General features: G+C 34.2%; 1 protein-coding gene across 1 annotated transcript in view; it reads left to right on the top strand.

Annotated features, from left to right (window-relative positions):
- The window catches only part of RPGR (retinitis pigmentosa GTPase regulator), a 105,441-nt gene that overhangs the window by 54,056 nt on the left and 35,437 nt on the right, over positions 1–15,948 (top strand). The window contains exons 12-14 of the mRNA XM_044670162.1: positions 7,979–8,082; positions 12,292–12,357; positions 14,470–15,534. Of these exons, the coding sequence (XP_044526097.1) occupies positions 7,979–8,082; positions 12,292–12,357; positions 14,470–15,534 (1,235 nt within the window). The remainder of the gene's footprint in view (positions 1–7,978; positions 8,083–12,291; positions 12,358–14,469; positions 15,535–15,948) is intronic.

Raw genomic sequence — 15,948 nt, 5'->3', positions numbered from 1 at the left:
GAGAGAGAGAGAGAGAGAGAGAGAGAGAGAGAGAGAGAGAGAGAGAGAGAGCGCAACAGTAGCAAGATTCAGGAGGTAGGTGGAATGAAAAACAAACAAACAAAAAAGAAAGATGGAGAGTACCAGAGTGCTCAGGGGAGATCCGGATCTGGGGGAAGCAAGGAGGTGGAAAAGGTAGAGGAAGAGGTGACAGAGGATAGCAAGAAAGCAAGGAGAGAGGGGGCAATCGGAGGGTTTGGAGGAAAAGAGCCCAGTGTAGCAGAAGGTCCGCTGGCTGGAGAAAAAGCTAGGCTAGAGGAGGGGAAAGAGGGAAGGAGAGGGCAGCTGGAGAAGAAGCTGGGCTGGAAGAGGGAAGGGAGGACAGGAGAAAATAGTGGGAAAAGAGTGGTGAGGAGGTCTCAGTAGGTGTCTGTGGAGGAACTGGAAAGTTCAGCTCTGCAGGGGATCTGAAGCTAGGCTTGGAGGAGAAAGGAGGGACAGAGAAAGAAATCAGTAGGAGGGGCTAGAATGGAGGAGGGGAAAGGGGGAAGAGAGAGGGAAAAGAAGGGAGATAAGAGATATTAGCCAGATGGCAAAGGAACTACTTAGTGGCTCTCAGTGCAACTGGCAGAACTCAGCTCCGTTGGGGTTCTGAAGGGAAGGAGGAGGTAGAGAGAGAAGAAGGAACAGTGGGAAGGAGGAAAAATGAGGGGGACAAGGGATAAAAGGGTGTAGATGGAGTGGAAGCTGGGTAGCAGCTTCCTGCCTTTTGTGTGGGTGGGAAGGGCAGAGATCCTGGGAGACTAGGAGGGTGGTTGGTGCTGCTTACCTTAGGGGTTAGGTTCTGGGGTCCCTTTGTAGGGAATAAAATAAAAGCTCTTTCGTTTTTCTAATTAACTTTAATAAAATAAGAAAAACTGGAGTTTCCCCTGGCTGAAATTAACTCCGCTAAATTTTGAATCTAGTTAGATCCAAAATTTTCTCCTAGGCATGGGATTGGTCCTTATATAGAACAATCACACGCATGGAAGTGGGGGGAGGGCATGGTCCCTCCCTTTCCCACATAGCCTTTGAAGGTTTTCTAAGAGTCATTATTACTTATATAAAATCACTTATATAAAAAAGGAAAAGGGGTGTGTAAAAATTTAAATAAATAACTCCAAGTATTATTTTTATAAAGTTTATTAATAATCACATGAAGTAGAAAAAGTAAATAGATAGAAGTAAAATCCTATATTTCTAACCTAAGTTAAACCACGTGTGTGGATTTTCCCCCACCAGCTCTCAGCCAGGCTCCCCAGCTGTGTTCCAGGAAGTAGAGAGAGAGGGCAGTGCCACACTAAAACTTTTATCCTCCATCCCCTCCCACGCACATGCATTCATGTCCATTCACACAGTGAAAGCACGAAAATGAGGTGCGGGTAAGATGGGTTGGGTCAGATGAGCTTTGGGGAGTGAATTCTAGCTACATAATCCCCACTGTGATTCCACTGGGAGGCAAGCCTGTTGAAATCTCCCAGATTTACATGCCTAGCCTCCCCAGTGAATCATTTCAAATAACCAGTTTATATCTCTAAAGATCTTTTACTAGAGATACATACAATATTGTACTTTCTAAGAGAAAATTATAATAATTTGGGAATATGAGGGAAATAAAAGAGAAAGATCAAAACCAATGACTGGTAGGCGCACTGACAAAAAACTAATTAGGGGGCAATCCCCTTTGGTGTAAGAGCTTACATTCAGAGTAAAAGTGTTCAACCCCCTTCAGTTTGACTCACTATATTCCAAAGTTCATTCCGTATCTTTTGATGCAATTTGTGGTTTCTCCAGGCTTCTTTATGGAGCCTTCAAAAAGTGCACTTTCTTGATTTGGGGAGTTAACTTCTTTTCCTGAAATTCCTCTCAAAAAAAAAAAATAAAATTTTTTGTCTTGAATTTTACGAAAATTATCATCAGAGGTAAGGGGGTGAGAGAGGTTCAAAGGTGGATTTTACCTATCTATCCTCTTTTTATGCATACCACCAGCCATTCCATTGATGACCCTGTCCTGGACCAGAAGCAGTAGGAAACTATTGAAGTTGATTAAGTAAGGGAGCATCATGGACAAAGCTATATTTAAGGAAAATCTCTTTGATAGTAATGTGTAGGATGGATTGGAGTGGGGAGACACTTGAAACAAAGGAGAATTATTAGACCCTCTTGTAATAATCTAGATGAGAGATGAAGATGAAGGCCTACATTAGGGTCATAACTGTGTGAAAGGAGAGGAAGGACTGGATATAAGAAATGTGAACATAAAAATCACAAAATCTGGCAAGTGATTAGATCTCTAGGTGGTTCCAAAAGTAACCATTTAAGTCCTAAATGATATATCTAAAAGCCCTTTTCAATTCTCATCTTTTCCTTCTGTAGTATCTTGCCACTCTCTATACCACCTCTCCTCCCAAGCATTATCTTGTAACAAAGATTTTTTTTTAAAGTTCATGTAAATCCAATAACATAGTAGCCACATCTGGCAGCCTAGCTTTATGCCACATCCACAGTGCTGCACACCAGAGAGAAGTGGACATTTTCAAGTTTTCTTTAAGGTTAAGCTTGTTCATGATAAGAAGCACCTAGGTTTGTGATTTTATTCTCTATTTGCATTGTTCAAGTCATATTTATTGTTTTCTTGACTTTAAACGACTTTAAACACAGCAATCCACATAAGTCTTCCCACATTTCTCTGAATTCTTTATATTGGTCTCTTTTTATAGTAAAGTTATATTCCATTGTATTTATATATCATAATGTATTTAACAGTTCCCCAGTCAATGGGGACTCACTTTTTTTCTCCTGGTTCTTTGTTGCAAAATGTTGCAATGTATATATTTTTTTAACCAATAGGACCTTTCTCTCTGTCTTTTACTTCCTTGAGGCACATGCCCCATAAGTGGAGTCTCTGAGGCAAAGGATACACATGTTTTAAATTGTAGGTTTTTTTAAAAAAAGACCCTTACCTTCTATCTCTTGTGATCTTTTATATTCTTTGTTTGGTTTAAAATTTTTCACTTATGTATAGTTGTGAGAAGGGGCTTTCTTCCATTTGAAAAAAATAATTTAAAAATTTTTGAATTTAACAAATTCCAAATATAGTGAGATTATCTATATATGTTGTAGAACAGAAGGAGGGGATTTCAAGTAAAACCGTGATTTTCTATTATGTCTAACCAGCTTATCTCTTCCATTTTCCTCAATTTTTTTTTTTTTTTTTTTTTTTGCAGTTTTTAGGTTGGGGAAGTTTTAACTACTCTGATTTCTTGCCAATTATATAGCCTTCTTCTGATTCTCTTCTGATTTAAATTTCCTTATTCTTTAACAGCTTCACCTTTTTCTTCCCTAATTCTTCTACTTTCTTCCAATTGCTAGAGTTTTCCCCAAAATTTAGAATTCCACACAATTCTTCCCATCTGATCTCTTTCTGCCCTGACTTCTTTAGTTATTTTGGCTACTCCCTCATGTCATCCATTATTTCCTTGACAGTCTTTAAAAACTCTATATGGATAACTCCCAAGATATTTTCTGAGATTTGCTTTTTTCCCCTGAGATCTAGCCACATATTTCTAATTTTGCCTACTGAGTATCTCTATGTTAATGTTAGTTGCCAGCAAAATCTAAAGATTCATTGTGGTAGGATCTATTAAATTGTGATAAAGTTATTTCATAGTGTTGGGTTAGCTTCTGGTTATTATGACCATTCTTATGATTTATATAAGGACGTTTTTATATGCTTCTTATAATATTTTAACTGCAGCTATTACCTTTCCTTTGAGAAATGCAAATGAATTGGTATTACTTGCACAAATATAGACATTTACACATAGCTGTATTAATAATAATCAAGGCTTAATATGTATTCAAATATATATATATATTATATGTTTTTTTAATCCTCCCTTAAAGACTGTGAGTTTGTATTCATATTCAGAATCCAAGTTGGGGATGGTGGAAGCACCTTCATCATAGGTTCTTTGATATTCTCTTAATTTCTGGCAATGAGAAATTAGAGGTATCTCTCTATAGGAAGACTCACATCCCTATTAATTATTTACTATTCTATACAAATATGTAGTTTTAATATTTTCTCATTTCAGTTTGTTTTTACCCCTAGTAGTAATTGAGAAAGTGTCTTCTTAACTAAAACTTCATAAATAAGTGCTTACTTACCCAAATAGCCCAGCATCTCTCTGAATCATAGGTAAGATGATCATCTACAACCATTTTTTTTGCAAACATCAAGAAGATTAGGGTAGTGGATTGGGGTAGAGAAGAAAAATTCTAATCCTTTGCTTCTTATCTTCCTCACCCAGTTAAAACATACCAAGATCGTGAAGTCTAGAAGGGGGAGGTAGCAGACACCAAGAACCATCCTGAGAATCTCTCCCACCTCCATCCTGACTCCTACTCTCTGAAAAAAAAAAAGAGGGGGCATTCTTAACATACATGACAAATGGAACCTTGCCTAATGGAACCTTGCCTGTGCAAAAGAGAAAAAGCAAGAAAGCCACCTTTGGGCCTGCCATGCCACAATCCTAATTTGCATGGAGTTTTGGAGGATGGAAGTACTTTTAACCCATCTCAGCCCCTTTTGGCTTTTGGTTGGCTATATAGAATATCCTTTAATAAATCTCATTTGGATATTTAAGTCTTATTTGTGAGCTTCCTAGTGCTATCACTCAGTTAATACATAATCATCCTTTTGGATAGGCTTTTGCCATCTTATCTAAGAATTGAAATAGGTAGGAAAAACTAATGAAGTCTCTTAATTTTAAAATGGAAATTTATAAAGAAGAACTCCATAAATTGTTGTAGTGAGTGAATCTACTTTGTCATTGTTTCATCATCCCATTGTCCTAAATTCGTCTTTCCCTAAAAATCTACCCCTTTCCCTATGTGTATTGACAGTGCTACTGTGTTCCCAGTTGAATAGGTTCAAACTCTCAAATTCTTCTTTGCTAGTGATGGGCAAACTTTTTAAAGAGGGGGCCAAAGGAAAGGAAATGTTCATCTGTTAGTCTGTTTCTAAGGCAACTCTTTTGAAGTTTCATTGTATTGTATCCTACTCATTATATTCATCAGATTTGGAATAATGTTGAGGGGCTGGATAGAACTTTTCAGGGGGCCGCACCTGGCCTGTGGGCCATAGTTTGCCCTTCACTGTTCTATGCTATTTACCTTCACTTTCAGGCAGCTGCCAAGATACCCATTCTACCTCTGTAATAACTGATTCTTCCTCTCCACTTCCATTATTACCTACTTATTGTCAAAGCCTCTTAACTAGTTTCCCTACATGCAGTCCACAATCATCCTTCATGTCTCTGCCAAAGTAATATTTCTACTGTTCAAGAAATGTACATATTTTCCAATGTGTGTGTGTGTCATTCTTTAGTCAGAAACTTTCAGTGCCTACTCAATAAGATGTAAACTCATCCTAACATTTAAAGTCCTTCACAATCTAGCTGTAGTCTTCTTCCCGCCTCAGTGTGTTTGAATAGTGTGCCTATTATAAACTATCCTTACATTTCTTTCTTTTAAAAATTCTTCCTTTTCTTCAAAGCTCATCTCAGATACTACCTTTTCCAGGAAACCTCTCCTGACCCAACTAAGTAAAAGTATGCTCTCTATCCTGACTTCTTTCTTGTTGCTATGACTGCTATCCTGTCTATGTATTGTAATATTAGTGTATTGGTCTTATCAAATCCATTATACTCTTTCAAAAGAATCTCTGATTTTATTAATTTGGATGATCCCTCCAGCAGTGTAGATCACAATTCATTCATGCCTTATTACCCCATGTGACTCTTATTCTTGGCTTCCCATGAATTCATTCAGCCTACTGAATGCTTTCCTCATCTATGTCAAGTGTACCTTTACTTGATATTCCTTCCTCCCACCTCATTTCTTCCAACCATATATTTTTTGAATTACATTTTTTATTCCTGTTTTTCTTTGACTCCTTTGTTATAGTTTGCAACCTGCTCACCCCCCCCATATATCTGCATCCACTTTTGTATAATAGTCATTTTCAGTTCTTTAGAGTGGGTGGTATTCCACATCTCATTGACATACGAGATCATTAGTAGAATATTGGTATGAAAAAGATTAGGCTTTTTTTCTAAGAGAAGCTTGGAGTCATAAAAGTAGCTTTGTCTCTACTGATTTATTCTGAGTCTAACTCTTCTGCATTTGTCCTTTCCATCCCAGATGTATAGGTAGTCCATTCATCTGTGTTTTATAATCTGGGCAATAAACAGTTTTTATCCATTTCCTTTGTGGATGATCATGCCAAATTATTTTGAGTGGTTACAGATTTTTTTTCAAGAGGCTCTGCAGTAGTCTGGAGTTTGGCATAAGTACAGTGCCATCCATCAAGAAGAGCATATCACTATAGAGAATCTCTCTTGAACTTAGATTCTGTACTGGATCTCCTCCATCACCATGCTGAAATTCTTTGGCTAGCATACATCTCTATTTTCTATGTCTTGCTTCATGGTTATGATCAGAGAGTCATCAAATCAGGATTATTTTGGTTATTAATATGTTTCAAAGGATCTTGAATGATTTTGATACATGAATGAGAGAAACTTTTTTGAAAGAGAGCTTTAAGACAGTATTGGATGATAATGCATGTATAACCCAGATTGAATTCTCTACCAGCACCAGGAGAGAGAAGGGAAGAGAAGGAGAGGGAGAAGTTCTATCATATAACTTAGGAAAACTTGTGTGGAAATGTGTTATTACATGTAATTGGTAAGACAGCATTGGGCTCTACTGAATCAAATGCTTTTTCATAACCAATAAACATTAAGGCCACTGAAATATTCTGTCCTCTATATCTTTCAGTAATTTGCAAGATAGTAAAGATAGAACCCATTTAAATATATTGCTTGTAAAAAACTGCATATTCCCTATTAATACCCTTATTAAAGATGCCCTTCATTTGTCAATCAAAGATTTTGTATAAGCAGTAAAATAGACATACAGGTTGGCAGTTGCTGATATTATCTTAATTTTTTTGTATTAAGCTTTGAGATGTTTTTCTACATATTTCATATCCTTTCTCATTTAGTTGTCTTGTGAAAAGATCCTTCAAAAATCTTAAAACTGTGTCATTTCTGGCACCAATTTATGTATAATAGGTCTAATCTGGTTGTTTCTTTTACCTCTATTCTCTTTTGTTCTATTTTTAACTGCTTAATAAGGGCATAAGGGAATAGACCTTAGAATCTTAGTGTGATGGTCTTTGATTGGGAAAACAAATTTGTTGTAAATCTTTTTTCATATTTTTTCCCTTGGTTTTCTTCTCTTTAAGTGCCTTTGGGATGACCTTACTTAACTGGATCTTGTGGAAATCTTTTTAAAAACTATATTGTTATAGTAATAACTACTGTCATTTATATAGTTCTGTAAGACTTACAAGGCACTTTACTCCACATCAACCCTGTGAAGTATATACTATAAATATTATTATCCTTAATTTGTACTAAAAGATCAGAGATTAAGAGAAGGTAAGTGATTTGCCCATGGTCACTAAATTAGTGAGGATATAGGATTCCAACCCAGATCTTCCTGAATACAAGTCTCTTGCTTTTTTCCCATTATACTCTAAGTGAAGGGGCCGTTTCGTGTCTCATTTTTCATTTTTATATCTATAACATCTATATTTGATAAACATTTTTATTTTTAATTTATTTAATAACATTAAATCAACCAATCAACTAATTAATTAATTAATATTGGAAATAAAATATTCAATAAATGTTTAGGTAAATTAAAAATAGATTTGAAAAATTTTATCTTTGCGCATATTATATTTAATTTGTTCAGTATCTTTTGGAAAGTTCCTTTAAAAAAGTCTAGCAAATATTCTATAAAGTAAATTTAATTAAAGATGCATATTTTCTTATCTATTCCATTTGCAAATGTCACTTTTCAATCATTTTATTTTATTTTCAAGATGAACCAATTGAAGGGAAAGAAAAAAATAATTCTTCAGCAGAAGAGTCAGAGCCTGAAAATGAGCAAAAAAGTCTTGGAGATACTACTGATGTTCTAAATATGGTAATCGTCTTATTTAGGCATAATAAGCATTGATTTGCACGTGAAATTCAACTTAATTTCAAACTAGTATTTATTGAGCACTTACTATGTTTATAACTTTTATAGATGTTTCTGTGTTCTGTATCTGATTAGACATTGATATCGATCATCTTTACTGATGACCATTAGTGGTATGATGAGATTTGAATTCAGCTTCAGAAGTTATTTGATTGTGAGAAATGAATGATATCTATTAAACACTATTATTACTTCACCAACTTGTACTCATATTCAAAGGTTGGAGGCAACAACTACTGCCAGAATTCTAAGTTCCAACTCTGTGGGCCTGGGTTTCTAATATTGTCACTCATTAGATCCCATTGGTGTGCTTCCAATTAATAATCAGCCATTAGGTTCTCACAAATATATAGAGAGCCATCGAAAAATGGGTTCAAACTGTAGAATAGAATAGCGAGTGAGGTATATGTATGGGATACTGTGATGGCAAAAGGTGCCATAGGCTTGGAAGTCTTTTCTTGAATTGATAGTTGGCATTCATCTTTGCTTTAAGGGATTATAGTCCTTGAAACTACTTTCTTCAAGTGTCTGCCTTCACCTATCAATTTGTCCTCCATATGTCTACTGCTGACTAGTCTTAACCAGCTTGTGTTTTTATACATAATAGTATATCTAGTACTTTTATCCAGTCACAAACTGTTCCTTGTGTGGCCAGTTCTGGCTTAATCCAACCGCAAAACCTTATAATCCTTTCAAATTGATTAAAGATTTATTCACATATTGCAGTAAGATTGTAAGAAAATTCCTTAATACTTGGTTTACTCTGTTGATTGATTAATTCAGTTGAAGCGTGGGACCCTTTTGTTATTATATTAGTTGAGGTAGTAGTGAAACTCACACCCTTAAAGTAAGATTTCATAATTTTATTACAGAGTGAAAATATGAATCACCCTTATTCCCAAGGAATAACTTATGTTATTCTGTACACAAACATGTTTTGTGATATTGTGTCAACAACCCCAATATTATTATAAAACCACAGTAGGCTAAAGTATTTGGAAATATTAAAAAATTATGGTATGGCCAGCTTTTTCTCTGATGACTAGTAAGACCAAAAGAGGTAAAAATCATATATCTTTTTCATTATCTCTGTCAAAAAATTGTAAAAATAACAAGGGTTTTTAAAGTTGTGTTTGGGACATATATACTAAATCAAAGATCAAAACAGGACTCCATCTACTGCCCAGTGAAGATGAGATAATGATAACTGACCTTAGAGATATAGCAGTTCTACTTAATTCCTCTTTTGCTTCTGTTTTCTTTGCCAAAGGAGATCTTTGGCTGCGAAGGACAGAACAAAAGTGGCAAATGAAGAGTTGATAATTGTGGTAATTAGAGAAATAGCAGCTAACTTCTCTTGATTAATTTAAGCCACCTGGACTAGATGACCTACATGTTAAACCAACTGGATAAGATTGCTGAATCATTGTCACTGATTTTTGAAAGATCTTGAAGAATTGGAAGTGACAATAATTTTTTTCCTCAAACCTTAACCTTCCAAAAACCCCAGAAAAATAAATTAGCTGTGAATGTATTACTAAAGCTAAATATACTGCATGAGAAGACAGAAATACTGCATGGGGTAAAAATGTCAAGAAATATTGTCATGAAGCTTAAATATTTAGGATTCCCAGTCAATTTCTTCACTACCGAATAACACACCCTTGCTTTGGTGTAGGTAACATAAGCAATCTTACAAGATATTATTCAAAGGAAATGTATAAAAGTTATTCCTCTTAAAGAGCACATTTAATGACTGAAAATAGTGAAGCAGTTGGTCTAGAGAAGTTAAACATTTCAAATACCATTGATGAATGGTAATGAAATAATAAGTTTTGCACCAAACAAAGGAAAATGTAAAAAATGGAAAACAATGCCAAGCATTTATAGAGGACTGCTTTAAAATACCTTAAATAATCAAAAAACAACCAGAAGCCTTCAGAAGGACCTGATTCCTCTGTAGTATGAAGTGAGCTTTTTGAAGTTGAAAGGGCATTAAGGTAACTAGTTTAAAAAAAAAAAAAGAGCTGTTAGCATTTGTAATGAGCAAGGCAATACAAAGTCTGGTGTACTATGTATTAGAAAATATAATTTTTTCCTGATGAAACTATTTTTCAACCAAGGACTAGAACCATTTTCAGAAGTGTAAGTGAACTAATAAAATCTGTGTACCTTCATCACGTTGTAAAACATCCACCTCTTAAAAATATTTATAGTGGACCTGAAAGTACTAATCCAACTTAAGGAACAATGGACTTGCTAATTATATTAAAATGCAGAGAAGCAAAATTGTTCCAGAATTAGAGAAATTCCCAAGTGGAAATGTGGTACTGTAGTTAATGACCTTACATCATGTCAGACATCACAAAAAGTTAAGAAATTCTTCTAAAAGATGAAGATAAACGTACTTCAATCCTCTGAGAACACATCTAATTTAAATCCCATTGAAAACCCACAGGCTATAATCAAAGCTAATCTTGGAAAAATGAACCAATAATCAAATCTACACTTAATATTCATTGTGATTAAAAATAAATTTAAGAATATGTGTCAAAGTCTTGTGAACTCAATATCAAATTATGTCAAAAATCTTTAAGATTAATAGCATTTCAATAAATTTAATTATTTTCCTTTGTTCTAGGTGGTTTGTACTCTACTCTATACTAAACACATCCTTTATCTGTCAAAACAAAATAAAAATAGTAATTAAAAGAGAGAATACAACCAAAACTTATATACTTGGATAAAAAATAATGACATCTTGCATTATAAATGTCAGAAAAAAATCAGAAAAATTAACTGTGAAAGCAATTGAAAATGATGAGATGCCAAAATTTCTGAGATTTAACTTAAACAGTTCTCAGAGAAAAAATTCAAACCCTTCACATTCTAATACCTTGTCTGGTGTAAAAGTGACCCTGGGTTCTTAAAGAGTATAAAAATGGAAGCTAAACTCTTGTAGTTTACAGGTATGCTGTCTTTGAGTATGGTTCCAGTAATAGATTTATGAGCTCAGTAGGCTGACCACATGATGGTGACTTTTTGGGGTCATAACAAAGAAGGAGATGAATATGATTCTCATTCTACTATGGTCCCTATTCATTTTTGCAGCACTGGTGACAGAATTTGGGGCGAGGGTGCCAAGGGTGCTAAGGATAATAAAGTAATTAGATTACCAATAAACGAAATTTAATTTTGGTACTTTAGATGTGAAACTGCAATTCAAAATCTCTGAAACATTATCAAAATAGAAAAAAAACCCTAATGAATGTAAGATGCAATTAAAAAATTAGAAAATAAAGAAGCATATCTCCAATAAAATAATTATCTTAAGTTTTATTATAAATAATAATGTTTGTGTTGGATAGGATCTCATAGTCCACCTAGTTTAATTCTGAATCTATTTTCTAACATATCCAAATATATGTGGTCATTGCAGCTTTTGCTTAAAGACTTCTAGTATAGGAGAACCCAAGGCAGCCCATCTTAGGTTTGAATATCCCTAATTGTAAGGGATTTTTTCTTTATATTCCATTTTGACCTTAAACTAAGAAAAGAAAATAGAAAATCTGACTCATTTTGATTCAAGAGGGGACATGATAAAAGCCCAGAATAAGGAGAATACCAATTGCTGAAATTCTAGAAATAAGCACCTTTTAAAACTTCAAAGGCAATACTTTTTCTTTTTCTTTTCTTTTTTAGAGGACTCATGTATGAGTCATAGGGTGTTGTGAAAGTCCTCAAGCAACAGAATAAAAATTTTGGGAGATTAAGTTATCTGCTTGTGTGTTAGCAATAAAAATCTGAAGTAACAGATTGGCTTTCTTAAAATCCCAGTATAATTTTCATGTTACCAACCTCAACAACTCAAAAGAATATCAAGCAGTTATAACATTGATCTAAGTAAATATAATTCTAAAAGTACATTTGTTGCAAGAAAAAGAGATTACCCACTAAAACAAAGAACAAATGACCTTGGGTTTATCTGATTGGTATATTAAGTTATCTAAGCCATCCCTTTCCTTTATTAGTATAGTTGATTGAAAATTGATAACATTTATTGAACTAGTTTGTGTCATTTTTGTCAATGCAACATTTTCAAAGTATATGGCATAACAATCTTTTTATAGTAGATATTTTTATTTATTCCAGACACATGTGATGAGCCTGAATGTGAATGATCAATCTTTAAAATTATCACCAATTCAAAAGCAAAAGGTAAAGTAATAAGGACTATTTAATGTACATGTCAACATCTATTTAGAAAATTATCATTTTTCTTTACTGGCTTCTTGGAAGACTTCAACAAAGGTTAGTATTTACTGATATTTTAGAACATTAAAAAATTACTCCAACATATACTTTTCAATATAATATATTCATATTTTAAAATTAATACATAGGCTGGTTAGTATCTTTCTTTTTAGAATTGTTATCATGTTCATTTTCTTTTCTGCCCTGACAGTCTGCTCATAAGGCAATAAGATGATGTCGTGGTACCTGATGGCGTGGTTGCTCTATAACCACAAGAAAAAATCCATTCAACTTTCTAAATCTTATTTATAAAATGGGTGTAACACTTGCACAGTATTATTATGAGGAAAATTTTTTATTTTAAAGCTTTTTATATAAATGTGAATTTTTTTCTCATATCGACCTGAGTAACTTTGGATATAATTTTATCCCTCTAAATCCTAGTTTTCTCATCTATATGATAGATTTGGGATAGATCATATATTTCTTAATTGCTGGACACTGTTCCTCAGCAAATTTTTGTGTGTTCATAAATTTTTTTTTTAGTATCAAAGTTCTGATTTCTTAAAACCTATACACTTTAAAAAGTTGATGCTTTACTCCTTTTTTTTTTTTTTTTTTTTTTTTTTTTTTTTTTGCTCTTCTCACTTCTGCTCCCTTGTGAGAGTTTGTATTATGGTTATGAAGGTCCCTGCTAGAGAATGTATTAATTAGAAATTTTGTACCTTGTATTCCATCTCCCAGAATTCTTTCCTCATCCCCAAATTCCTTTTCCTTTTTCGTTTATGTGCATCTTTACATTATTGTTTATATAGTTCTGTAACTCCTCCCTGGCTCTCTTCCATATGCACAGCTTGGGTGAGCTCCTCTGGTCTCTAGCCTTTTAGTTTCCTTTTCGCTTCAAGTTAATTTTAATAAACCTTATTAAGTATAAAAACTATAAAGATTAAAATTAATATACAAGAACTAAGTATTGTATTTTATAAAGTTTATTAATAATAACTAAAATAAAAATGCTAGCTAACCAAGCTGAGGTCATGAGAAAAGAGAGAAAGAAGGAGGAGTTACAGCCAACTCTATGCAAAAACATGACCACGCAAAGTGGTAGAGAGATTAAAATGAATATTGGGAAATGCCAAATGAATTCTGGGGAGTGTAGTTCAAAGGTACGAAATTCTCTAATTATACAAGAATTTACACAATTTACCAGTCCACAGAATGGTTTAGGTTGGAAAAATATGCAGTGGATTAAGAGTCAGCTTTTGCATCAGAAATGCCAGAGTTTAATTTGTTTGTCTGACATATAGTACCTTCATGAACATGGATGGGCAGGTTACCCCACAGTAATCCAGGAATAATGTGAACATTATGCTACAGATAAGTTACATTTATGAAGAAGGTTTCTTCTTTGGAAATTCTCTAAATGATAAAGTCACTAGTCTGGTCCAAAAAAATATTCAACAAGAAAACTGGTAAATATAGCTAGCTAAAACTGTTTAGGGGAGCAGAAAAAATATATTCTAAGAGAATAATTCATTTTTATTGGGTATAATTTGGAAAAATTATTCCAGTTGAAATCTTTTTTACATATTTTCATTCCTTCAAGTCATTACTTTTTCTAAAAATTTCATCTGTCCTTTCATGCTTTTATTTATTCTTTTCAATTTTGTGCTTATAGAATTAAAGAAAAATAAAAATATAAAATGAAAAAATAAGAAAGATTAAAAGATTAAAGTGTATTATGCAGTGTTTTAGAGTTTCTAGATTTTTTTTAAAGTATAGAATCAAAATCTAAAAGAATAGGTTCAGATTTAGATAAGTTAATGAGAAAGTGAAAATAGAATGTAAAAATTATTAAATAGGGACACAAGTACATCATAGTAAATTAAATGTGGTAAATTTGGCCTAATGAACATAGATTATTAAGATGGAGAAAAGAACTGTCTAGTGAAACTTAAGATTTTTATTTTACTAGTGAAAAGTCTAAAAATGTAAAACATTAAGCAGAATCTTCAAGTAGATAAGCTATTTTTATCAGCTAAGAGTTGTGTGGTAACTAATTCATCAAATTTACAGAATCTTGAAACAACCAAGAAACAGAAGAAACATACATCTTTTACTGAAAACAATTCTAAGACCGAATGTGAAAAAGTTAGTGGAGATGAAGAGATGTCAGAAACAAGGAAAGAGAGGCAGACACAGGATGAGTCTTTGGAGAAGGAGATATTTATAAACCAAGAAACAGTAGATAATAAGTCCCTTTTAGCCGAGTCCATAAATAGTGATCCAGTCCAAATTGTACAAGAAAAACCTGTTGAAGAGATTTCAAAGGAAACAGATGAAGAGATTCTTAAAAGAGAAGAGTTATTAAATAACAGTGAGATCTGGAGGGAGCAAGTAGTAGAGGAGGAAAAGGATGAAGGAAATATTCTGAAGAATTTAGAAACAATAGAAATAGCTTCTGACAATGAAATAGAACATGACAGAAGTCCTCAACTAGAAATAGAAGATCTGAAGGATGAAAGGAAGGAAGGAAAGGATTTAGAAAATAATGATAATAAATCTTCTGATGGCCCACAGGCACAAGACAAAAAGGAAGAACTTCTTCAGGCTCAACCTAGTGAAATTAAAATTAAAGATGAAGAAAATGAAGGCCTTATTGAAGAATTTAATAACCAGAGACAAGATAAAAGCTCTGACAGTGAAAAAGAAACTTTAGAAACTTTAGAAGAGTCAGAAAATAACAAAGAGGGTGAAAATTCTAGTGAACAGGATGTTGAGATTGTTGAGGAATCCCAGTCAAATAATGAATGCTCTAATGAAGAAAAAGAAGATAGTGGAGAGGTAGATGACCAGCTGTGGAATCTAAAAGGTGATGAGCAAGAGAAAGAGGAACAGGCTGAAGAGAAAGAAATAGATGTAAATGCCAAATGTGATAATAGTAATGACCAAGTGATAGAGACACAGGAAAAAGAAAAGATGGCAACGGGAGGAGGGGCAGAGGAGGAAGAGACAGAGGTAGAGGAGGAAGAGGAGCATGAAGAAGCTTTGGTTTCCCTAGATGAGGAAAATATGGATGTGAATGAAGCAGAAGAGGAAGAAGCAGAACAAGAAACAGGTGAAGGAGAGGAAAATGCAGAGGTGAGTGAAGCAGAGGGAGGTGCAGGAATAGAAGGGGAACATGAGCTAGAAATTACAGAAAGTAGAGATAAAAGAGGATGTAAGAAAAGGATCCCTGAAGTCAAACAAGGATCAGAGTGGGGACAGGAGGAGGAAGAAGAGGAGGAAGAAGAAGAAGGGGAGATAGGTAAGAGAGAGACAGGAAGCCTGGATGAGCAAGAGGAAGAGGACTGGGATAAAAGGGAGGTAGGACATAAATTTAGGGAAAAGGAAGAAGAAGGGGAAGAGGAAGAGGAGGAGGAGGAGGAGGAACAGGAGATAGAGAAAGAAGAGGAGGAGGAGGAGGTAGGGGAGGAGGAAGAAGAAGAGATGGTTGGAGAGGATGGGGAAGAAATTGGGAGAGAGGAGGAGGAAGAGGAGGTGGGGGGAGAAGGG

Source organism: Gracilinanus agilis, chromosome 3 (assembly GCF_016433145.1).
Source record: "Gracilinanus agilis isolate LMUSP501 chromosome 3, AgileGrace, whole genome shotgun sequence".
NCBI classification, from domain to species: domain Eukaryota; kingdom Metazoa; phylum Chordata; class Mammalia; order Didelphimorphia; family Didelphidae; genus Gracilinanus; species Gracilinanus agilis.
The sequence above is the reverse complement of the archived record's forward strand: the minus strand, read 5'-3'. Positions and strand labels throughout refer to the sequence as shown.